This window comes from Dermacentor andersoni, chromosome 1 (assembly GCF_023375885.2).
Source record: "Dermacentor andersoni chromosome 1, qqDerAnde1_hic_scaffold, whole genome shotgun sequence".
NCBI classification, from domain to species: domain Eukaryota; kingdom Metazoa; phylum Arthropoda; class Arachnida; order Ixodida; family Ixodidae; genus Dermacentor; species Dermacentor andersoni.
In genome coordinates this window covers 127444493-127469608 of record NC_092814.1, presented here as the reverse complement: position 1 = coordinate 127469608, position 25116 = coordinate 127444493, and the positions used below count along the sequence as shown (strand labels likewise).

The following is a 25116-nucleotide window of genomic DNA, read 5'->3' as shown; positions in this document are numbered from 1 at the left end:
GTATTATTCTGTGGCACATTGTGAATCGGCGAAACTGGACCATGAATTAATGAAAGATTAGGAGAACACTAAACATTACTTGGGGCAGATTTCCTTGATCACCTCGTTAAACATTGCCGCACATGTGGCAAGAATGATAAGAAAAAGATTTAATGCAAACCGCTCTTTGACAAAACAACAATCCTATTAAGGCACAGGGATCAACTCGTGCGAGAGCTCATGGAAGCCTTCCATATGCGTATCAATGGAGATAGTGCATCAGTCAGACGTTCGTTCGCTTCTCTGATAGGGAGTCTCGGTTCTTGGCCAACTCAATCAGGCACATGGGGTACCACAGGATGTTCAAAATGATAGCCTTGTTTTGTTGTGTTTCGATTTTTCTATTTATTTGTGTATGCAATAGGAATAAACTTCAATTGCAAGTTAGCGCTCGTCCTTGTGTCTCCACGCAAACTTTTTCAGTATGCATTTCAACCAACTAGCCCAACTATCTGCTCTCCTTTCTTAGCAAATTAATACCTGCTCATGTAAACAAGGCTTTTACTTGTTGAGCCACAGCGGCTGCATTTCGATGGGGGCAATATGCAAAAACATCCATGTACTTAGATTTGAAGCACATTAAAGAACCCCAGGTGGTCAAAATTTCCAGAGTCCCCCACTAGGACATGCCTCATAGTCAGGTCATGGTTTTGGCACATAAAACCTCATAATTTAATTTTTTACTCGTTGAGGAAATATGTACGTGGTTGACCTATATATGTTTTTTCTGTATTGAACAAGGTACTAGCTACAGAGGTTATTGGTCCAACTGTTTTTGTACGCATCCCTTGAATTGTTTAAATAAAGCTCATTTTTTAGTTATTGGTTGTTTAATTGGTTGATTGATCGATCGATCGACTGAAATGCACACTGATACTGCTCTCTTTCCTAACACTATGCGCAGTTCTTTCTCAAAATAACAGCTCATTCTCAGACAGGTCACTCACACTTGTCGAAGGCAGGTCTACAGCCAAAGTCATAGCAATGCGCCCCGAGACTCTGAACTGTGTAATTGAGATTATAAAGCTGATCTTTCATAACCGAAAACTTTGTTTTTATTAGCACCTTTATAATGTTAGTCACACAATTTAGGGTATAAAAGAGCACTTCCATAATTTTAATCATGCAGGTGATAGCCATACTGGTGTGCAGCGTCCTCATGAGCATGGCTGAAATCTACCTTACCACCCTCACCAGGTCTGGCACCTCACCAGGTCTGGTCCCTCACCAGGTCTGGCCATGTTAAGCTGACAAGCGCAGAGCATACAATGTGCGCCAACGATCGTGTTTGGAAAGAATTACATCGCTAAGCACCACAGAAAGGTCTGAAATTTCAATCTGAACACCGTTTTGCCTTCTCCTCGCAGCCGCTGTGCTCCAAGCCAGACGGTGACGTACTCGCATCCCGGCGCCTAGGTACTCGGGTCCGCAGAGTGACGTTGCTCGTGGTGACACGTGACTTCGAGAATTGTTCAAGACACCACCAGCTATTTGTGTGATCTGTTGCTTGAATTGACGAATTGAAGTTTAGAGAAACAATAAAACACGCAAACGGAATGTCTGCGTGTTTTTTGTTATACTTCGCACTGAAGCAAGAGAGCTGTACTTCCGCTTCGTCTGCTTGTTCGCACAGTCGTGCGGTCACGTGCACAGGTACTGAAACTATGCCATTTTCTACCATGTTCCAGCACATGATCGTGCTCTGCAATCCGCTTGTTCTGCCTCAGTATTCGTGTAGCACTGAATTATACTGCTAGTCATGTTTCCTTGTGCACAGCGTGCAAAATCGTGCGCTGCGCAAACGAGACAACAGTTCGCATGCGACGCCGACAGCGGAAGTGCGCAGCGTTGAAAAAAAAAAAGCAAGGAGAAAAATAAATGAAGGCTGGGCCTGTGACATATGCGTCACGCAATCCTCGAGGTCCGGTATAGGGAACGCAGGGAAGGAATTTCGCTTGCGGAGGCTAGACGGGGAGAGTAAAGAGAGCATCTTGCTTGACAGTGGCGCCCGCCTGCTGAAATCATGGGTGCGTGGCACTTAAATATTTCTATCTCGGCTATTAATGAGCCGATTTGAAAAATGTTTGCAGCAGAACGCTTCCTAGAGGACATGTAACAACTTGCAGCGTATGACCAAAATTTGCTCAGGGCCTGGTGAGGAGCCCTTTAAAGGGGCCTTGTGCCCCAAATTATGCACATTGTTTTTATTCCATGTTTGATTACTATAGGACTTGACCATGGCTACAACGCCGTTGAAAGCACTGAAATCAGAGCATCTGACATTTTAATTTGCTCCTGAAATCTGTTTCTGTGCTAACTGCAGTGTCATAAATCAACAATTTTCTGCAGCAAATGTGAGCCATAGGCACATGGCTTATGCTGTTCGTATTGATTGGTTGGGTATGAAGAATACAGTCTGTGCATTTGTGCTGTACATAAAATGACAACCTTAAAAATAGAAGACGTTTTATGCTTTTTAAAGCTACAAAGAGGACACACATTTGTTAAATACAAATTAATTTTGTTTGAAAAAGACACTAGGTGAGCTGTTCAACAGTCTACACCTGAAATAATGTAAAAATAAGCATTTGCATGTAGCACATACATGTGTAAAGCTGATTCCGCATATTTTTGACAAACATCCTATGAATGTTTATACAATTTACTGCACCTGAGAAGCTGTATTTGCAGACGCCTTAACTAGATGCCACCACCACATCCAATGAGGCTCAGGATCATGTCCAATCACACTCTCGTCTAAATTGCATCTCATCGTCTGCACTTGCTGCTAACTTGTACTGAGAATTCGACTTTACCCATACTAGACGTGACAAACACAGCTTTGTTAAATACGATGAACCTTTATCGTGCAGGGCAAGTTATTGTAACCATGGTAACAACGTCGTCAAATAGCATGGCTAGCACTACTGTGGTTTGAAGGTGGGAAGGCCACAATGGGAAGAAAGCTTCCGGCACTAAGGGACGTAAGCTGCGTTTTGATTGGAAGCAGCATAAGTGCTCGCCTGGTAAGTGAAATGCAGAAGGGTACGCTTCTTTCTGTCGGCTGCTACTTTGAGTCTGTAAGTTGAATAACTTTTGCTTGACCTTGTCCATTCTCATAATTCTTTTTAAATTCACCTTGTGATAACATAAAATGGTCACAGGTCTCCCTGAGACTAATATGTAGTTGCCTCTGCGCAATTGTGAAATTAGTCAGTTATCACAAAAAGGTAAATAACTGCAGTCACTGAAATAGCACAGGCTGGTATGAAGCTGCCTGTCCATTGCCCTGTCTGAAAAGGAGATATCATTCTTGGGAAGAACTATTCATGGGAGTAATATCAATATAATTATGTTTTGGTGTACAGTACAAAACCATTTTACATACAGATGCTTGTTGAAAATACAGCACGCTGTTTGTGTCTTGCACATGCCCTTAGCTTTCAGTCTTCATTCCTGCCTATAGCATGTTGCCTTACCATTAAGTTTTGCCAGAAGAGAGAGTAAATTAGAAGCCATAGTTATAATAAACTGATATGAGGGAAAACAATTGCTTACAGTTAAGCACTTAAAACATCCTTCATGGATAAGTACTCTTCAACCTTGAATATATTATTATGAGCTACAAAATGCTAGCAATTTAAAAAACTGAGCAGTGTGGAACATAGTGCTAATAGGTAGAAAAGCCATAACTGACCAAAAAAATCTTAACTTCATTTGCTCACCATTCATGAGACAAGAAAGGCAACAACTTAACTGATCTATCGAAATATATTAACAAAAGCTTGCTGTAGTTTGCAGAACATCACGATTAGTTTCATTAAGGTAGACTATTTGCCATTACAACACATTACCAGGTCTGGCCATTTTGAGCTGACAAGCACAGAGCTTACAATGCGCGATAACGATCGTGTCTGCAAAGTATTACATCGCTACGCGCCACGGAAAGATCTGAAATTTCAAACCAAACTCCATTTTTGGTGATAGGTGTCGTGGCAAAAAAAAAAAAAAAAAAAAAAAACATCCGTGCACTTTATCTACACTAAGACAACGGCTATCACAGCTTATTTTCCAACTAACACCAAACGCAACGCGTTACTTTGGCGCGGGCGCGGCAGATAAGGCACTAGCTCGATCACAATGTTTTTCTTTATTTTCTTTATTTCGTTCTGGATAACTCAGAGGGAGCCTGTTCGAGGGCGCTACATTATGGTCAGGGTGAGAGCGCAGTCACGCGGTATTCTCCATATTTCACGGGGTTTATTTATCAGTCGGAAAAAATTAGTATGCAATTAGTACGTCGCTGAAAATACCGCAGTTAGATGTGCCTTGGCTGTGCATTCATACGCCTCATTAATACTTTGATGATTAGGATAGTATGTCTTGAGTTAGATAATTAATGACAATTACCTAATTAAATCTCAGTAACGGAAAAAATACTGGCAGCTACTGTACTGTGAAAGGTTTTCTTCGAGTAACGCAGTCCTCTTCTTTTAAATCTTGGTGCATGATAGTTAACATGGGCACCCTGTATATATTTATGACCTCTGCATGCAAGTGACAATGTTTCCATCCCTAATAAATGTTGCAAATTATTAGAAATGCGTTTTCTTTTCATGAGTCATTAGCATTGCTTACTGGAAAGAGAAGTGATACTGATACACAACATTCACGCGCATTTCACACGCCATTGATAAGACCCTGCCGAAGGGGTCACTGAAGTCTAAGTTTTTTTATTGTTTTTTTTTCATGGTCAAAAAAGCACGCAAAGCAATTTGAAGCGTGGTCAACATACAGCAACATATCCATTCTCTAGGCATAGGCTATCCACACTTTTAGAAATAATTTTTAATTGGCTACCTCCATCTCTTTCAAAAACTTTGTCCTGTGTGTATCTAAATATATTGTGTATGCGCATGGTGTTTACAGCAGAAATTTAAAACAAAGTTGAAGTGAGAAAATACGAAGGAGGCAGCCGCCGCTAGTGCTTCTAATGCGCGTGTTCCCTTATTGTCAGAATTTGCAGAGATAAAGCGGAAGTATGGATTAAAAGCCGCACACGCCTGTGCCAACAATGATGCAGTAAGCTATTAGCCCCAGTAAAATTTCAAGTGAAAAGGTCGAGGAAAGTCAAAAGAAACCTCAAATGATGTGGGTGACAAAGATCTGGTAATGGCACTTGTGGGGATGCGCGACTCTCACGCATCCCCTGATATGCTGTTTTCCCGCACGGCTCGCGTGGCCTGGCGCCCGCGGCGGTCGGAGTGGTACAAGCGCGGTGCGAGAGATGGCGCGAGTGTCGCGCCGCAGCGGGGTTACTCGGGCGCCGAGAGACAAGGCGCGTCCTTTTTGGGTTCGGGAAGCAAGCGGTATGGACGTGCCATGCCGCGCGTGCGCCGACCCATGCTTCGGCGAGACCGTCTCGCGTGGCTGCCTTGGAAACCATTCGCGTGACAACACGCGCGAACGACCAGGCGTTGGGATCCAGCATGGGGCGAACATATTCGCTCGCTATCAGGTCGCGGTAAGTCGGACTTCTAGATTTGTCGCGCGCCCATCGGCATGTTTTGTGGATAGCACCTCGGCTAGCAGGCATTGATCTATGAAAGGTGCAATAAATGCCCTTGTGATTGTTTGCACTACTGTGTTGTCGTTCCTTTGTCCCAAGAGTACGGAGGAGAACCCCATACCTCCCACATCTGGCGCCCAACATGGGGCTCTTGGGGCATCGGACGATAGATTTAACAGTTTTGCTTCGTTCGAGACCTTTGTTTGAACCGAAGCGTAGGGCTAGCATGGATTTTGATCGCTAGCGTTGGCGGCGTGCTTTCTTGAGAGAGGCGACGGTGGCTGTAGTGTGTTTGAACTCGTCAACATGCTAAGCCTTTTCGCAAGTGTTTTTTTTAATGGCATTCGTTGGTACGAGAGCCACGTGGTCTGCATCCTGGGAGAGCGAGGCTCAGCGCCCGCGGAGCAGTGGCAAGCCTGAAGCGAGTGAGTACGGAAGCCTCGTGGGTGGTCCGAATTTCTTATGTAAATAGCTTCTTCTATCTCTTTAACTCGGATGAAGTCGCGGCTCTGGGAGCCGGGTGGCCGCGGGCCACGGGTGCCACTACGGGCTGACTGGTATTGCGGCCTGGCACCGGGCGCTCCGACACCGTCTGGGACGGTGGGCACCGTCAACTCGGAAGCTGTGTGCACCGAGCGGAGTAGGACCACCTCACAGAGCTGACGTCTCCTCGCGGCTGCCTGTGCGCCCATTTTGGGTGTTTGTTGGATGCCGGTTGTTGTCAGAGTAGCGACGCTTTAGGCCTAAGGCTTTACGAAGCTGCCTGTCGCACGTGGAAGGACACAACCCGGTGGACCGTGGCGTTGAGGTGTTGCACTTTGCGTCCCTCATTCTAGTTAGCCTCGCACGAATTGAAATTACTCGTTCGACTCAAGAAAGCGAGCTTCGTTCACGTGAACTTAGCATCTGAGTAGCTGCCCGATCTTTTGCTGGCCGAGTTGAACATCGTACCACGTGAGCGATGCGCATGCAGAATTCCTCTCCCTTGCACTACTTTAGTGTTTGCCGAGTGTGTCAAGTTTACGGAGCGTGATTGGAGTCACCCCTGGTTTGCCGTCACCTGCACATCGTCTGCGCTGCTGCCCCGGACTACGATCGAACCACCCCGAGCGATGGTGATGCTGTGGCCAGTTCGGCGCGGCGACTTCGGCGGCCTCCTGTATCCAGCTCACAACCCTCGGCGGCGGACAAAAGAGCCGGCAGTCACCGAAAGCTACGGCGGCTCTTGCCAGCAGGGCGCGTCGGCGCGAGCGACGCTTGCTCATACCGACTGCTGCGTCGTCGTCTCCGGAGTCCTGGCCTGGGATCGTGCCGTCGAGTCGCAAAGCTGCTGCTGTGACCGGCGGACGCCAGCGGTGTACCCAAGGACAGTCGGCTCGCATGTTATAGACAGCGTGTAGACATTTCTTCTGCGCGACCACTGTTGCATGTACTATCTTGTTCGCGAAGCACGGGTTAATGTTAGACCGTGTCACATGTTTCGCCGGAATAAGAAGTGATTTAAGGTTGGGGGGATGTGGGGATGCGCGACTCTCACGCATCCCCTGATATGCTGTTTTACCGCACGGCTCGCGTGGCCTGGCGCCCGCGGCGGTCGCAGTGGTACAAGCGCGGTGCGAGAGATGGCACGAGTGTCGCGCCGCAGCGGGGTTACTCGGGCGCCGAGAGACAAGGCGCGTCCTTTTTGGGTTCGGGAAGCAAGCGGTAGGGACGTGCCATGGCGCGCGTGCGCCGACCCACGCTTTGGCAAGACCGTCTCGCGTGGCCGCCTTGGAAACCGTTCGCGTGACAACACGCGCGAACGACCAGGCGTTGGGATCCAGCATGGGGCGAACATATTCGCTCGCTATCAGGTCACGGTAAGTCGGGACTTCTAGATTTGTCGCGCGCCCATCGGCATGTTTTGTGGATAGCAACTTGGCTAGCAGGCATTGATCTATGAAAGGTGCAATAAATGCCCTTGTGATTGTTTGCACTACTGTGTTGTCGTTCCTTTGTCCTAAGAGTACGGAGGAGAACCCCATATCTCCCACACACTTCAGGTGTGTGTGTCTGGCGGGGGGGGGGGGGGGGGCTCAGCCACCCCCACCCCACCCTCGGAAAACTCCGGAGGAGGCTCGAGCTCCGGAGCCCCCCTGTAGCAGGGGCCTATGACCCTGTTAGTACACGGCACACCTAAAAACACTGTTTGGAAAGCTTTATAAGGATACATCCTTTAATACTAAATATATAGTACACCTGTCATAGACGGTGTTGCAGCGATCATTTAATATGTTAGTAATTCTTTATGTTCACACAAACATACAGTTTGCTACTTACAATGCCCTGACTCTTTGACACCTGTAAATATAAGATACCAAGCACCTACTATGATGTAAAGTTAACATTAAATCAGGCTGAAACAAAACAGTGTCATGAACGGCACCTGAATGGGCTGTGGCAACTTCTCTTTTCCAGGATCAAGGCACTCACTCTCTGGCAGGCACGAGCGTCCCACAGCTCGGACACGGATGTCATCAACAATTATGCTGCGTCCTTGCAGCACAAAGCCAAATTCCCGCTTGTACCTACATCCCATTGCAAAAGGATACAATGACATTTCTCACTAGCATGGGAGGAATATAAAACTGAGGAATTTGATTTCTACAACTGCTTGTACTGCTTTTATTGAGCTGCCTTCATATTAATTACTGTACAAGCAGAAAAGAAAAAAAAATTGACCCAAGGCCACACATGCATTGTCAAAAAATTGAAAGACTAATGCTCCAAAGTAAACAAATATTCCATGACAGTTCAGTACAGACTTGCTACCAAAAAACACCCAAGCATGCTGTAATAACTACACAGCCTCATTACTGGCATAATAAAGTCAGATAATGTTGATTTGCTGAGTAGCTTAGGAGAGAAAACAGGGCAAAAAATTATTTTGGTGAAAAAATATTTTTTTTTAACAAATAAGCAACTTGCACAGAAAATTTCCTTCTAATACTAGAAGCTGTACAAAGGGAGAAATTTGAGTTTACCGACATGCCCATGACTTCTGCATGCCGTCAGAACGCCTAAACTAACAACACTGTGAAGGATTCCTGTGTGAATCACCACCTTGCATAATATGCATTTGTCAGCATTCAATGCATAAGCAAAAAAGAAAGGGAGTGGTGCTCCAGTTTAACAAATTGCCAAGCATGGCACACTATTATGACTTATCCTGTTACGAGGTTCATGCTTTCTACATTCTCTTCATTCTGTTCAGTGTATTTCTCCCTTCTGTGGCTACATTTAGCAGAATATCCTAAGATGCTTAAATTATATACAACAATGTTTGCTCTTAAGATGAACAAAGATAAACTAACCTTGCCTTGAAGGACATTTCAAAATCTCCATATGTGGAGACAGCCTGCCCAGCAGTAGAGCCAGAAGATGTATTCGTGCCACTCTTAATGATGTCAGGTGGACACATGAGGGCACAATCAGTCCGGTCATAGCGCATGTGAAGAAAAGGTTCGACAATAATGTTCTGCCTGGAATCAAGAGGATATTATAATTTTAACATATCTTTACCCGTGACCAGCTAGGAACTATAGCATTTAATTTGTGTGGGCTCACTTTTCAAAACCTTGACGACGAAGGGCTTCTGTGCACTTCATACTCAAAGCTTTGATTCTGGCATCAATCATAGGGATGTTTCCTAGAAAACAGTAAAATTATCCTTTGCTGTGAATTAACCAGGCTTTATTTTCACAAGACAATTAGAAAGCAAAGACAGAAGCCAAAATAGAATAGAAGGCAAAATGATATGCATAAAATTTACCAAGTGTTGGGACAGACTTAGTGATGGAGCGATATGTTCCTGAATACCTGATGACTGCAAGCTATCAACCCTCAGTAAAAATAAAGATGCTGTAACATAGGCATGTGGTTAATAGGACTTCCAAAAGTACAAGTCAAAGTGTACATTTTAATTGCAACATTAAAAAGAACATATAAAATTAAAATCTTTCTTTGTGTAACATTATAAAATATAGAAGAAAGTTAAATGTAAAAATAATTTTTATTTGTTTAAATATGTTTAAAATCCTTTTCTAAATAGACAACATATCTTTCTATTCTACATTCTGGCCATCAATATTTTTGAATTGTACATTCCAAATGAAACACCACAGTGTTCTCACCAGCAGTATATTTCATAGCACATGGCTCTTGAGACTCTTCCACAACATCAGCAAGTGCCATGCCATAGGCTGATAATATACCTGCATATCTAGAAAAAAAAGAAAGTGTGTACATACATACGAGGAACGTTCCAAAAGTAAGTTTCATCATTTTTTTTTAAGGGATGGTACACCAGGTGAAACAAACAATCGCCATAAGAATCCATGCCCATCGCTGGTTCAACGACAGAAGGAGCGGTCAGTGGAGGAGAAATGATGCATGCGCCGAGCACCGAAGAGAGAGTAGCAGCAGATCGGTGTGCCCGAGTTTATTCGAGTACAAATCACGATGGCAGACAGACGTGTGCTGACAACGTAGTCGCCAATGGAAGTGCGTACTGTTATCCGGTATGAATGGGCACCTGTTCCCTGCATTGAAAGCCTCACTCTCAGGACGTCACTTCCAAAACAATGCTGAGGTGAAGCAGGCTGTGCGACAATTTCTTGCATCCCAGGGCACTGAGTTTTACCAGAGTGGTTTCTTCAAACTGATTGCACGCTACAACAAATGTCTCAATGTCGGTGGCGGCTATGTGGAGAAATAGCGCAAGGTGTATAATTCGTGATGCCATGGTGTATTTTTTTTTGGGGCAATAAAGTTTCCATGTGAAAATAAATGAATAAACTTTCTTTTGAAACGTCCCTCATACAACAGGAAGTAGAACCTCTGTGGTATAGGCATGGTTACACAGTAAGTAACAAAACGCTTTTTGACTGCATGTATGTAATGCTACCTAGTAGCCTGTCAAGATGAACCATACAACATATTGTGTACCTCACATTTCAATATGTTGTGTATTTTAAATGTTTATTGCAGAAACAGTTCCCAAAGTAATTTCTGTGTGCCGTGACCCAATGGCAGATCACAACCCATATGCTCCAGGTGCCCTGAGAAAATGTTTTTTTATTAGTGCACCACTGTTACAACTATAATGTGCCAAAGGCCCATTGTATTACTATTCATGGTGGTCCTAACTGATTGATTCCCAGAATGGGGCCAGCTGTACACCACATTACCTGAATACGCATTCCAGCGCACCCTTAACACTTCTAACTCAGAGATATCTTCAATGGTTGGTTCTAAGCATAGAGCACCTCTCATATTATATATATATATATATATATATATATATATATATATATATATATATATATATCCAAAGTTTCAAGAAGATATTGTGAATCGTTCGTTTACAGCATCAGTTCTGAAATCTAATTCACTGCTTGAAAAAGAAACGTGTTTCAAGGCCTCAGTGCCAGTCTGGAACTTCCTACAGTTTCCTCAGCACACCTACAACTTTAAAATTTCTCCTAAGATGAACGTAATTCCTACTAAGTTTCATCTTGATATGTTTGATAATTCTGAAATTGCACCGTTGGACACCGCATAAAGCTTCAAAGCACAATTAATACACTTTAACTATCTCCCACAGCATTAATAATTAGTCCACACACTCATAAAATTACCCACAGATCCCATTTGATATGTCCAACATTTCCTTGAAATTTCATTGCTCTCATTCTAATATGTTGTTGTATACAGGGTTTCCCAGTTAACTTGGGCCAAGATTTGAAAAAAACCAAGGGCTCTAGAGAAATCGTACCAACTGCATAGTAGCCGTAGTCGTGTGTACTTTCAGGCAGTATTTTTTTCATCACAAATTATTAATGAATTGCTTTTAATTAGTGAACTTTTTAATTATTGCTTGAATTGCAAACATATCAATTCCAAAGTTGTAGGGCACCGCAAAAAACCTCTGAATCGAGCATTTGTTTTGTGCTCAGCTTTGTCTTGTTGGTTTTCCAGAGAAAAAAACAAAAGTGCACGAAACATCCAAAATATGAAACAGATACGCATGTGCGCGCCGCTACTCAAGCGCTCCCAAGTGAATAGCCACGGATACACAGCTTTACTAGTGGTGGCAGCTCGATACAGGGCTTCACGCTATGTGATGGTCGCAGCATCACGAGAACATGCCGCTGACGCATTGGTAAGCCTAGTGGAGCCATAGAAGGGAAGGTGGGGGGGGATTTCGAAGCTGGGAAACCATGACGACGCACTTGGGACTGTAATTTTGCACACTCATCTTGTTCTGTAGATAAGCGTGTGTTCCTTTTGTTCCCTTTAACAACAGAAACAAACCTTGCACAGGCTATGTCCATCTAATACATTTTGGCAGATCTGTATGGCCAGCATATGCTGTTGTCGATTACGTGAATCATTTGTGCTTGACATGTCAGTGCGTAGATAATAAAGGGAAATCTCAACGATACCATGCCAGTTACCTGCTCTTCAAGAAAACAGTCACGCCCTTCATGAATGATCAGAAGGCTAAAATGATCCTGGCTTTGGGGGCAGCGCACGGCGACAAGAGGAAGGCAGCCGGGCTATTCCGGATGTGGCATTATGGAGGACGCCCTAGTCCATCAACAATACTTACAATGTACGAAGTCCTTTGCAAGACAGGTAGCTCCACAAGAAAGTGACTGTGATGGTAGTTCAAGAAGAGGAAATGGATGTTTTGGCATTCTTTGCTGCTAACCCTCATGGTGGTGTACGCGATGCCAGTGTGGAGAATTAAAAAAAAACGTCATATGCACCCGTACCATGTAGATCTTCAAGAAAAACTTGAAGACCAAGATTTTGAAAACAGACTTGACTTTGTTAATTGGATTTGCCCAAAATGTGAAGAAGAACCGGACTTTCTCACTCGCGTGCTTTTGACGGATAAAGCTCATTGCTCCAGAAATGCACAAGTTAATCTTCACAACGTGCACTACTGGAGTGATAGGAATCCCCACTGGCTGGTACAAACACAACACTAACACCAGTGGTCATTTAATGTGTGGTGCGGTATTTTTTATGGCAACATCATCTGACCCATCTTTTTTTTGACAACACACTAACGGCGCAGCGCTACGTCAACAACATCCTCAAGGGCCCCGTGAATGACGCCTGTTGCAACGTTCCACTTGCGCACCTTCGGAACATCTGATTTCAACACGATGGTGCTCCTGCGCGTAGTAGCAGTCAGTCTCGAGCGTGGCTTGAAAAGCTTTTTCCTGGACAGTGGATTGACCATCACGGACCTGTACCCTGCCTGCAAGGTCGCCGAACATGAAACCTTTGGATTTCTTCTTGTGGGGCTACGTGAAAGATTGCATGTATAGCAGCGAAACTACCACACCAGATGCCCTAAAGGCAAAAATAAGCAGAGTCTGCCGCGGGATTCCAATGTCGTTGGTAAAAACTGCAACAGCACAAGTGTTGGAAAGAAGCAAGTACTATATTGCTTCAGACGGTGACCTGTTTGAGCATGTGCTATACGTGGCAGTGGAAAATAACCGCTCAAAACTGGTGTAAAACATGACTGTTTAACGCACCTTCATGATGTCACCCTATCCTTACATAAAAAAGCCTGCGACAAACATAGAAACAGGTAAAAAACTGCTTTGTTTTGCTTCTTTTCTGGAGTTCAAGAGACAGAAAGCATAAATGGCTAAACCAGTTGCACCTTTGGATGTTTCTTTGTGGTCGGCTGAGATACCTTACATGCTTTTGGTTTATTCTTTATTCAAATAAACTCCCGAGTAGCTCCTTTCTGCTTTTTCGAAAGCTGTCTTTTTTCTTTTTTCGTGCTCTTTAGCACACTGTATTTTTCAACATTGCTTGAATTTCTTTTGTAGCTTTGTTTCATGATTCACAAAGGTTAAAGCTATCCAGAGTGCCTCATAATCGAGCACAACATTCTTGAGTCCACAGGTGCTGACGCTTATAGCATCACATTAGTTAGGTCACGAAACCTCTCAAGCCATCCTACATGATGAAGCTTTGTACGATGTGGCAATAAACGAAGGCAAGGTTATATCTTTCAGAGGTTGCTAGGAGGCGCTTGAGTAGCGGCACGCAAGTGCGCATCTATTTCATATTTTGCGTCTTTTGCAGGCATTTGTTTTTTCTTCGAAAAAACAACCAGGCACACTTCAGCACAAAATAAATGCTTGATTTGGAGGTTATTTAAGGTGCCCTACAACTTTGTAATTCACATGTTTGCAATTCAAGCAATAATTAAATAAAGGATCATTAATTAATATCAATTAATTAATACTTCATGATTTAAAAAATACTGGCTGTAAGTACACATGACTGCCGCTACTATGCAGTCAGTACGATTTCTCTAGAGCTCTTGGGTTTTTTTAAAACTTGGTCCAAGTTAACTGGGATACCTGGTACATGAATCATCGTAGACATTTAAGTTGGACAATTCTTCACTGCACCTGGTTTCAATAACAGCGTTTCTGTAAAATATTCAAACAGCTTTACAGAGTGCAAATAGTCATTTGATAAACAGGGAAATGGCATCACAAAGAGTGAGATGTAAAAAAATACAAAGATATCATCTTCCTACCTGTGAATGAGAACTTTTGTCATGCCAAGAGCTCTGGCAATAGCACAGGCATGTTGTGCTCCTGCACCTCCAAAACAAGCTAGCAAATGTGTGGAAACATCAAAGCCTTTGCCTTGGGTCAGGGCTCGAATTGGACGACACATAGACTCATTGGCCACATTAATGAAGCCCATTGCAACTTGTTCCAAGGTCATGTGCTTGTTTGCACTACCAGGCTGGCTTTTCAGGAACAAATTCACCTGCACAATGCCATTGACAGCTGTATAACCAAGAATCCATAAACAAAGAAACAAACAAGCAAACAAACAAATTATGCAGCTGCTAGAGACCACCTGCCAAGCAGGTTAACTTAAGAAGCAGGCATACTATGCAGGGTGTTTCAGCTAACTTTAGCCAGAGTTTAAAAATATGCCGATACGCTCTAAGACGACGCGACCAAATGCATGTTGCTCACTTATGTATGTAGTGTGCCACGCTATATTTTGTATTTTGCTTAATGAGATAATTAGTCAAGATTAACTGACCAGTTTCTGAAGCAACGAAGCGAGCAAAAAGATTCCAATTAGAAAGTTGCAGAGCGGTTTGCAAAACGTCTGAATAAACAGTTTCTGTCTTTCTATCTATTAAGTATTAGTGTTTTTCAGCTTACTGCGGATGCCTGCAAAATGAAAAGAAAAAAACCATGTGACATGCCTGCTTGCGCATCGTGATTGCACTGCTCCCAAGCATTCCGCGCACAAACGAACATAGCATTTAGTCAGGTGTGCTGCACTGCATCTGCTTATCACTATCATGAACCGCCGCGAGAGAAGCACATCACTGGCGTAAATCACACAGCCAACGCCTTCGTCACTGCCCTGTCGCCTTTTAAGCGGTAGCACGCCCGCTAGATGCTATGTTCGTTTGTACGCGGACAGTTTGGAAGCACAGAAATCACAGCGCACAAGCGGGTATGTCATGTGGTATTTTTTTGTATTTCGCGGGCATCCACAGTAAGCTCAAAAACACTAATGCTTAATAGATAGAAAAAACGGAAACGGTTTATTATGACGTTTTGCAAACCGCTCTGCAACTTTCTAATTGGAATCTTTTTGCTCGATTCGTTGATTCAGAAACCGGTTTATTAATCTTGACTAATTATCTAATTAAGCAAAATACAAAATATAGCATGGCACACTACATACAAAAGTGAGCAACATGCATTTGGTCGCGTCATCTTAGAGTGCATCGGCATATTTTTAAATTCTGGCTAAAGTTAGCTGAAGACACCCTGTATAATGAAACATCACAGTAGTGCCCTTTATTGCTAGACCAAAATGCATACTCTGAACTTGAATAGTGCTAAGCCTCAAAACAGCCATATCATTAATCATCTCTACAGCAAAAATTATACTAAAACATAGACAGGGGGCTGTGTTTTATAATAATTCTTTACTTTTATTCCAATCTTTTCTTATACAGTAGTATTCTGTTACACAGAGTGGCCAATACCAGAGATAATTACAGCAAGAAATGTACTATTTAGTATTTCTTTTATTCCACCCAGCTAAGCACTGAAGAAAGAGGTGGCACATACATCTACGAGGACATTTTCATTATTTTTCATTTGGACAATGTTTTTCAAATGGAGTCCAAAGTTTGTTTAGTATCTGTAAAGACAGTTCTAGTCTCTGTAAAGACATCACTGTTAGCAAAGCCTCCTCCTTGCATGCCCAGATAACAAGGTCAGACGAAGCCAGGAGCCATGTAAGTAGGTTTGTGTAGCATATGAATATTTAAAACCCACTGTTGCAATGAAGCAGCAGCACGTAACGGTGAACTAGAAAATGAAGTCCACTTTTTAAGATTACTACTTTTTGAGAACCACCAAAAGACAAGGTCAAATTTTCAGTTATAGATTGCTGAAGAACCCATAATTTTATTGTCACAATATCACCCCAGCTCTAGCTCCCCATGTGCTCCTGGGCCCTCTATTCCTGTTTCCGGTCCCGTTTTGTGGTTAAGGATGACCGCATCAGGAGATACCTAGTGCAATGACACACATAGCAGCTGTACAATATGCAGTCAACATGTAGCCACAGAAAGCTTAAATGTAGGAGTTATTTCATGTGCATCCTGGACAAGATCTATGGTGCTTTACTTACACTTAGTAAGTACACTTACACTTACACTTACATCTCACAATGAATGTCAACGTTAATGTGATTAGCATTGAAGCAGTGTAGCAACACACCATATTGCCACCACCGAAATGTGCCACATATGAGGCATGTGTGCAGCCATTCCTCTCTTGTGCTTCGCACTGAACATGGCACGCCATCTAGTGGTGCTGCTACAAGATCCGAGCATGGTGCCTGTGTGAATATATTGAAGCGAGATAGGCTGATACCTGTGTCCACCAGCCACTTGAACAAGAACGCTGAAACGCGTAGTGGTACACACTCTCTAGGCATCTTCTGTTGTTCAAAGGACAACACACTATGCTATTATGTCGACTACAAACAGCTTAACAAAGTCACAGAACGCAATGCTTACCCCCTACCATGGATTGACGATGCCTTGGACCATCTACGCCATGCCCAGTTCTTTACCTCATTAGGTCTTAAGTCAGGGTACTGGCAGGTTAAAGTCGAGGAGTGTGACCACAAGACAACTGCATTTGTGACTCCCGATGGGCTATATGAATTCGACTCCTCTCATTCGGCCTGTGTTCCACATTTCAGCGAATGACCGACACTGTACTCGCTGAACTGAAGTGGAAGATGTGCCTGGTCTACCTGGACAACATTGTTGTGTTTTCAAGCACGTTTGATGAACATCTGGCACAACTGAAAAGCATTCTAAATGCTATCCACAAGCAAATCTCACGATCAAGCTTGAAAAATGTCACTTTGCTTTTCAGGAACTCAAGTTCCTTAGACATGTGGTCAGCCCCCAGGGCTTTCGGCCAGACCCCGAGAAGCTGGCTGCCGCTGCTGAGTTCCCTCGTCCTAAAGACAAGAAGGCTGTTCAGCGGTTTTTGGGCCTCTGCGCCTACTACCGTCATTTCATTAAGGGACATCTAAAAATTGCTGAGCCTCTGAAGAGACTAACACACCACAATGTGCCCTTCATGTGGATGAAAGAGTAAGAACTAGTGTTCACAGAATAATGCAAACAATTTCAAACAGCTCCAGTGCTTGTGCATTTTTATGATGGTGCCTTATTTCTGGTTGTGCCATACATTATCTGACATTTCATGTAAGTTGATTCTTTGGAAGCACTTTTGCAGGCTGAGAAGAGTAACAATGAAATTGTTTTCTCTCCGCCATAAATGTGTCAACCTGTGAACTACACCATTGCTGGTTTATTCCCAGCTAACAGCAGCTGCTCTTTGCATCAACAAAGATTTTTTTGGTACACGTGCGAGGTCTAGATGTTTGCTAGAGCCAAGCACATTACACTAAAGTCAAAAATGAAATTTGACATCATACTTTTAGTTTAAAAAATATATGTAACATTCCTTCATTATTGTTGACCATTGTTGACCTGAGACTGCCTATATTATTACCATTAGCAGTGCCAGCATCAATAGCTGTGGTTAAGACTGACAGACTGACCATCTGTATGAAAGGTGACGAATTCGTTACATCTGCCATGCAATTCTACATCTACAATAGTCATTCACATCAAAACAATCATTCACCAAAGTAATGTGTCATGTTCAGGCACCACCATTTAGGCATTTAAAGCATTATCCTGATATAGCACCAGAAAACCAGAAACCTATATCTTTTCTTCTTTCATGTAGTTACAGTACAAAGTTTGGCACTTGCCAAGCCATAGCAATTATGAAGCAATAAATTTAATTTACATTTTAAAAGGCGCTTGATACCTCAGCTTCTGAAATAACTGTATTACCATAGTAATTACCAGAGTATTTTCTGCAAGAGGGATGAATTAAGCACCCTTATTAATGATCTGGAAGCCAATCTAATTGCTCTAACTGAAACATGACTCAGTAGCAAAATACTAAATTCTGAATTGTTTCACTGTGATAAAAAGTATGTTGTCTACCATAGCGATCACACTGATAGAATAGGGGGTGGTGTTTTGCTCACAATCGACGAGCGCTTCGACTGCTACTGCCTGAGGGATGGGTCAGGGCCCCTTTAATATCAATGCACCCCTAAAGCCCTGCTATTTCAAGAACTACGAAATTACCTCGTGTGTGAGTCTACGAAAAGCTGCTACAGCAGCTTCTTTATCCAGTGGCTCTTTTTCTGATGGGCCAAAAATCTTTGGAAAATAGTCTGGTAACAGCCGGCCCAAGCACACATTAGCATCAGTCACAGTTAGTGGACCTCCTGAAAAAATGGAATGTGGTCAGGCTGTTATAGGATTATGCAACATGGAAAAATGATAGAAGCACAAACCTAATGAACACTTTATTGACGCAAGCTTATAAGCCTAAAATTTCTGCAGTGGTTACACACATTTGAATTTGCAACAACAATCAGGTCTTTAACACAATACAGCAGAATCTCGATGACACGAACCTGCCGAATATATGTATAGTCATGAATATATGTATAAACCATAATTCATATACCAAGATAAATGAAATTTGTATACTGAGGCAGCAGAGACACATTCACATGAATTTATTGATGGCTCAAAAGGTCCTGCACCATCTATGCCTGATATTTTGGCAGAGCAAGGACTGTAAAAGGTCCTAAAAGAAACCATTTAAAGCAAATAGTTTCAGGTAAAAAAAAAAAAAATTTGCCTTTTACAGTGCCACCAGCATGGAAAGCTCTTTAATAAAGCGTTGCTCAATCCTATGCTCCAGTTCAACTATGCCTAGCTGACAATTTGTAACAGTCAGGTATTTGCCAATGTGTAGTCTCATATATGCATCACATGTCATTGATTGTGCATCAGTGACACTCAATGTCATGCTGCAGTAATTAGTTAGAAGGCTAGCATCCACACATAAACTTGCTCGGTTCTTCTCACACAGAGAAACTGAAAAACAGACCCACAACCAACCACTGGTCAGGTACGTGCTTGAGTCTGTGGACGCCTTCTGCAGCTTAATGTTTGCAGAAAGCAGCTAGTGTGGATAATGATTACAGCGTTGGCAATACATGCACATGTGGGATGATAGAGAAGAGCAAATTGGAGCAAAGGGCTTGCGAAACTGTAGGATTGTCCAATTGGCTGGGCTGCGGAAAAGACACAAGTGAGTGTTACCACAGCATGGTCACATGAAGTACCGTATAACATTGCAGGACCAGCTTTCTACTCGTTGGAGCTTGCCTTTTCACCAGAATAGCAAAAAAATGTTAACTTCTCTTGGCCTTTTCACCATGTTACTGCCAGCGGTCATGATCCATATACTGCAAGATGGCATGGAAGAGCATTTGTATAACCTGAAAATTTAGCATTGTACAAACTAGGCATCAGCCAGGGGTGTTTCTTAGCTCATATCATCCAGACATTCATATTAGCTGTGTTCGTATAATCAAGATTTAAAGCATTTCTGTACTCTAGTAACATCAGCAAGCCCTGTGAAGCTGAACTATTTGTGGAACCCAGCAGAAATTTGAATGAAGTATAAGCAACATACTTGAGCTTAACTTCATTCAAATTTTTACCTCATTCCTCAAAGCATGAGGCATGCATATGTCACTATTTACTAGTGCTTTGAATAAACACCAAGCATCATGTGACAAAAGTATGCAAAGATATATTAGGACATATTATTCTAGCTTCACTTAATGTGCAGTCATAGTGTACTAACAGAAGAGATTACAGATAACAGGAAACATAGAAAAAGGCAAATTAATGGTAATAATTTATGAGTGTAATTATATTTTACTGCAACAGAAGTCTAGACTTGTCTAGAAGTCTAGAATTAGGCGTGTCTATCTCTAAGCATAACCATGGCTTGTATGTTATATACATATCACACCATCTTGAACAAAAATATTTGCAACAGCCAATGCAGGTGTCCCGTTTGTATCTCATGTCCTGATATCTGCACTGTTTTACAGTGCAGATAACAGGATAATTAACATAGAAAACAGATCATTACAGAGCCTATATAGTTATAGTAATAACATAGTATTTTCATTATTACAACACTAGACACCATACTGCCATATTATATTTAAAACATGACTGTATGCTTGGAAACACATGATATCAGCCTGCATTACATTCCCATTACCAAGACCGATCTTAAAAGGTGGAACATAACATTGGTGATACTGCTAAGCTCCCTAGTTGCCACCTTACACAAAATAAAAATTAGCTTATGACATGTAAAAAAATGGAAGTTGTGTATTTGGGATCGCATTATCAAGAAACGTAATGTCTTCACCAAAATAAATATCCCATTTGGACAATGTTTATAAGTAATTTATAATGACCTGTAATAAAGAGATATTAGTTTTTCAGTAATGTATTAAAAAGCTAAAAGAAGGAAGAAAGTTGACCTCAACTCTAAGACATTATCAGGAGGCTATGGTGATTACTAGGTTATAAAATTATTACAGCTTAATTTTTTTTAAGCTGTAATAGTTTTATAACCTAGTAATTTAACCTAGTAACCTGGTATCAAAAAAAAGTTGATATTAACACAATGTGCCAAAAAAAGTCATCATGTGATCCAACTACAGCAGTTTATGATATGTAAGAGGCAGTAAAATGGTCACCTTTCCGATAGCAAACTGGTCCAGGGTGAGCCCCAGCTGACTCTGGTCCCACAACAAAGAGCCCAGACCGAAAGAAAAGCATAGAGCCACCACCAGCTGCCACTGTGCTGATGTCCAGCTGAAAAACACAATGTGAACAAACTACAGAATTAGCCACTGAGATGACAAATATATTAAAAATTTGTGACAACTGACACCAATTTAGCTTCATATTTGGGTTTCAGTAGCATCCTATTGTGGCGTTTCACTAACTTCACAGCATGTCTGCTGTTAAAAAGTGATTCAATGTGTAATCATGCACTATGACAATTAAATAAATGGGGCAACAATTATTTCTGATGCCTCTATCATTAAAGCGGAAGAACCAGAATATAGTGACTGCAGTTTTTTGAACTGCAAAAGAAGCACTGTAAAATTTGTAATGCAATATTAAGGCAAACATTGATTACCACAATCTTGGAAACATGGTTGATCACTTATAGTTCATATTCATTATGAAGATATTTTTATATGCCAATTCTGATGCATTGCACTGCATCATTGCCTAGCTAGTTTTACAAAGCATGACTTCTCTTTATTTTAATTAATATAATGTTGTTGTACTTATGCTCTGTGTGCGTGTGCATGCATGCATTCATTATGATCTGCTTTACTCAATGTGTTAATTGTAGCAGTTTGTAACTTGTGATTTTTCATTACTTGTCTTAACTTCGTTGGAATTTCTTTCACAAATCCCCCTCCTATATAGTGGCCCAGTACCCTTTGGGTTCACTGCGAATGATCAAGGCAATTAAGCAAGTCATTAACATATAATTAATAAGGCAATGAACCTAAAATGAAGTCTTGGAGAGCAACTAAACTATATAGTTTTAAATTTTAAATATTCATGGGACTATTCCAAAATATTGCAAAAAATTGTACCTGCAGTATTGTCACGGACTATAATCAGTAAAATGCATTAGCTGCAAGCATTTATTATATGTTTCTGTTTGCAATAACTATAGGCTGTAAGTACACTTTGAATATTCCGGCTTAGCAACAGGCTTGAGGTCACCGATGCCCAGACTGGCCATCTTCTTGACAAAAAGGAAGTGCTGTGTTCTGCACTCCTCACCAAACACCACTTCTGATAATTTCAAAAGACCTCCCAACTTGTAGTTCACTCTAATTCCCTCTGCAAACATCAATGGCACAATTTACAAATGTCTCACTCAGTCTTTGAAAGACACGCTTTCTTGTTGTAATGAAGACAAGCCCATTTGCAAATAACACTGAGATGAGGCTTTACCTCTGATTTGTTGTATTACTTACTGGTTACCTGTGCTCCGCACCAAAAATAAGGAGCATTCATAGACAATTACTACTGTAAGAGGGATGCACTAAAATAAGGCATGTATGCCCCTTTAAAAGATCGATCATAAACCTCTTACCTGAGGAGCTTGAATCGTCACACCAGCAGTTGTTGTCTCAAAGGTATGGTCAAAATGACCATCGTATCGGCTAACATCAGTAGATGTTCCTGATAAGTAAAACAATCAAGAGTTATAAAAAACAAAACAGCCATTTTATCATGGTTCATGAATGACAGGCAAACAGTAATGCACAAGGAGGATGTGACAGTTACAGAATTTGTTTCGCATAATAAAACATTAAAGTCCAGTGCCCATTGCAATTTATTGACCTAAATTAGGACATTCTTTTTTTTTTGCATTATGAAAACAAACATTATTAAATAAAAAAATGAAACGAAAAAAAATGATAAAGCAAATTAGAGTTCATAGATCAGTGCACAGGTGTATACATAGGCAGCAACAAATTTAACAGCAAATAAAATATAATAATATCCCTGGATACAACTGCAGACACAATGTCTCTTCGGACACAACTTAAGATTCCTTGACAGTTTGGCTCAGATCTGTATGGATTAATTTCTGGAAGAAGCATTTAAGCATGACTTCATGTGTTCAAAGAAATAAAGGAAATGCACTGTGTTTTAACTAATCTCAAAATGGCTTTTTCATGTATCAACACTTGAAAACAGCTTCTGCAGAGCAACCCAAAATTTTATCACACAGGTTCCTGTTAACATCTCAGGGCAAGAAAATTCATTATGCAACCCTGTCCTTTTCCTTTCTTTCTTTTTTTTCTTCCTTTTTTTTTTTGGCAGCCCTTTTACAATAAAAAACATTCCTACAGGTAAGAAGCGAATATTTTTCATAGTCCAAATGTCTTGCTCCCAAGACTACCGTCTACAGGTGGTGAATCCTTGCCACTGCACCCTGGCATTCATGTTGCTTTTCACAATAGGAAATGCAGACTGACTGACAGTGATGTTGGAATACGGAATGGGGAGGGGGGCAGCACCACTCCCCTGCACTTCCAACTTACATTGCTTAATTTGTATGCGTCAATAGGAATAATGGGCACATAAAACTCCCTTGGAAACCACTGGCAACCATAAACAGTCTTGTTCAGTGGTTCATAAAGTTTTGCTGCTCTGACACTGAGATAATGTCCACACACCATTCTTTATTCTATTCATTATATGCATGGGGGGATGGGCCATGACACCAAGATATTACAGTAGTCCAATTTTCCCAGTTTCTAAATCAGAGCACAGAACTCCCATGTCCAAAATGCCACAGCCTTTGACACAAACTTATTTGTTTATGGTGAGAAGAATAACAACTAAGCAGCAACGAAAAATGATGCATTGTTGTAGCATTGAATGCCCAGAAGTGAGGCAATTTATCAATAAAATTACCATAAGCTGGCATCACAGATGCTGGAGAACCCAGAGGAGGGGGGCCCTGGGCCCCTCCTCCATTGAGACATGCTGGTTGACAGTACTGAGTGCACACCATCACACACCCAACGCTGACAAGTTGTCTTTTCTTCCATCTTAATTTGCGTTTTCCTTATTATTTCAGCATTTCAATATAAGACACAGTAAATTTCCTCTATGCTTTCCTGGCATTATTGTCTATTGGCTCTATGATGGTGTGCCAGTTTCCTCGGTTCCTCTCACTCTTACTTTCGTTATGACAAGAATGCGACATAACTACACTGCAAGAATCAAGAACGAAAAATATACTTTCAGGTGAAACTGTAAGTCAAAATCAGTTAATACAAAAACTACATTTTTCTGAAAACTTCAAAACTTTTCTGGAGTAGTTTTGCTGCTGAAGTCATGTCTCACTTAACCCAAGCACAAAAGCATCTATACACAGCAGCACCATCAACAGTGCAAGGACCTGAATATAGTGGCATAATAAATATACATGGTGGGAACTATTGTGACATAATTACCAAGAAAATAATAAAATTGCTTAAAATTTAGTCAATAAGGGTTCAATCTCAAACACATCCCAAGCATGTTAAAATGCTGATTCATCTTTACTGATACAAATACTGATTCATCCAAAGTCATGGGCACTGCACCATACCATCAAAGAACCACACCTGATATGATACTGTGCTATGACCCTAAAAACGTTTAGGCTTTTGCAAAAGGCATATAAACAGATAACTTGACACCAACCTCCCATGTCAAAGCCAATTACTGGCACTTGGTGTTCAGCACTGTAGGAAGTTTTAGCATAGCCAACTACGCCCCCAGCTGGACCAGACAGAATAGATCGGGAGCCTGAAAACCTGTCAGCGAGTACACACATAAGAGGCACCAAGAAAATTGTACACATTAAAATAATTTGAGAAGAAAAAGCAAGGAGCTCCAAGTACATACGTTTCCATGGGTGTCAATCCCCCGTCGGATTGCATGAAGAGGACAGTAACATCCTGTAGGATTGAAAGAAAAGGAGGGAGGTTGCTTATGCTGTCATTCTCCAGCATCAATGAAAGAGAGAAAAAATTACTTTGATGTTGTCATTGAATCCGCACGCAAAACTCTTGACATAGTTCTTGATGCATGGAGTCAGGTAAGCATCAACACAAGCTAGAAAAAACATAGAAAAAGAAAATATAAGTGCACAAGATTAATACCAGCATGCTTATATTTTATTACATCTCTTTTACACACCAGTCTGCGAGCATCGAAAAATCTGATCAGCGGGTCAAGCGCGTCAGCTTTTATACATCAGTCATCGAATGTTCCAGAGAATCCCTGGCACCCGCGTGTCTTCCCCAAAGTTCTACACTATTCGCGTCGTGCATACATGCAATCAGAT

The 25116-nt window shown here is 41.8% G+C and overlaps 1 protein-coding gene across 1 annotated transcript in view; it reads right to left on the bottom strand.

Annotated features, from left to right (window-relative positions):
- Positions 1–25116, bottom strand: part of LOC126545854 (5-oxoprolinase) — a 160841-nt gene that overhangs the window by 115536 nt on the left and 20189 nt on the right. The window contains exons 6-16 of the mRNA XM_050193858.3: positions 24805–24884; positions 24675–24727; positions 24471–24583; positions 22360–22448; positions 20930–21047; positions 18432–18574; positions 14229–14467; positions 9781–9869; positions 9215–9296; positions 8962–9129; positions 8034–8175 (exon numbers count right to left, since the gene is read on the bottom strand). Of these exons, the coding sequence (XP_050049815.2) occupies positions 8034–8175; positions 8962–9129; positions 9215–9296; positions 9781–9869; positions 14229–14467; positions 18432–18574; positions 20930–21047; positions 22360–22448; positions 24471–24583; positions 24675–24727; positions 24805–24884 (1316 nt within the window). The remainder of the gene's footprint in view (positions 1–8033; positions 8176–8961; positions 9130–9214; positions 9297–9780; positions 9870–14228; positions 14468–18431; positions 18575–20929; positions 21048–22359; positions 22449–24470; positions 24584–24674; positions 24728–24804; positions 24885–25116) is intronic.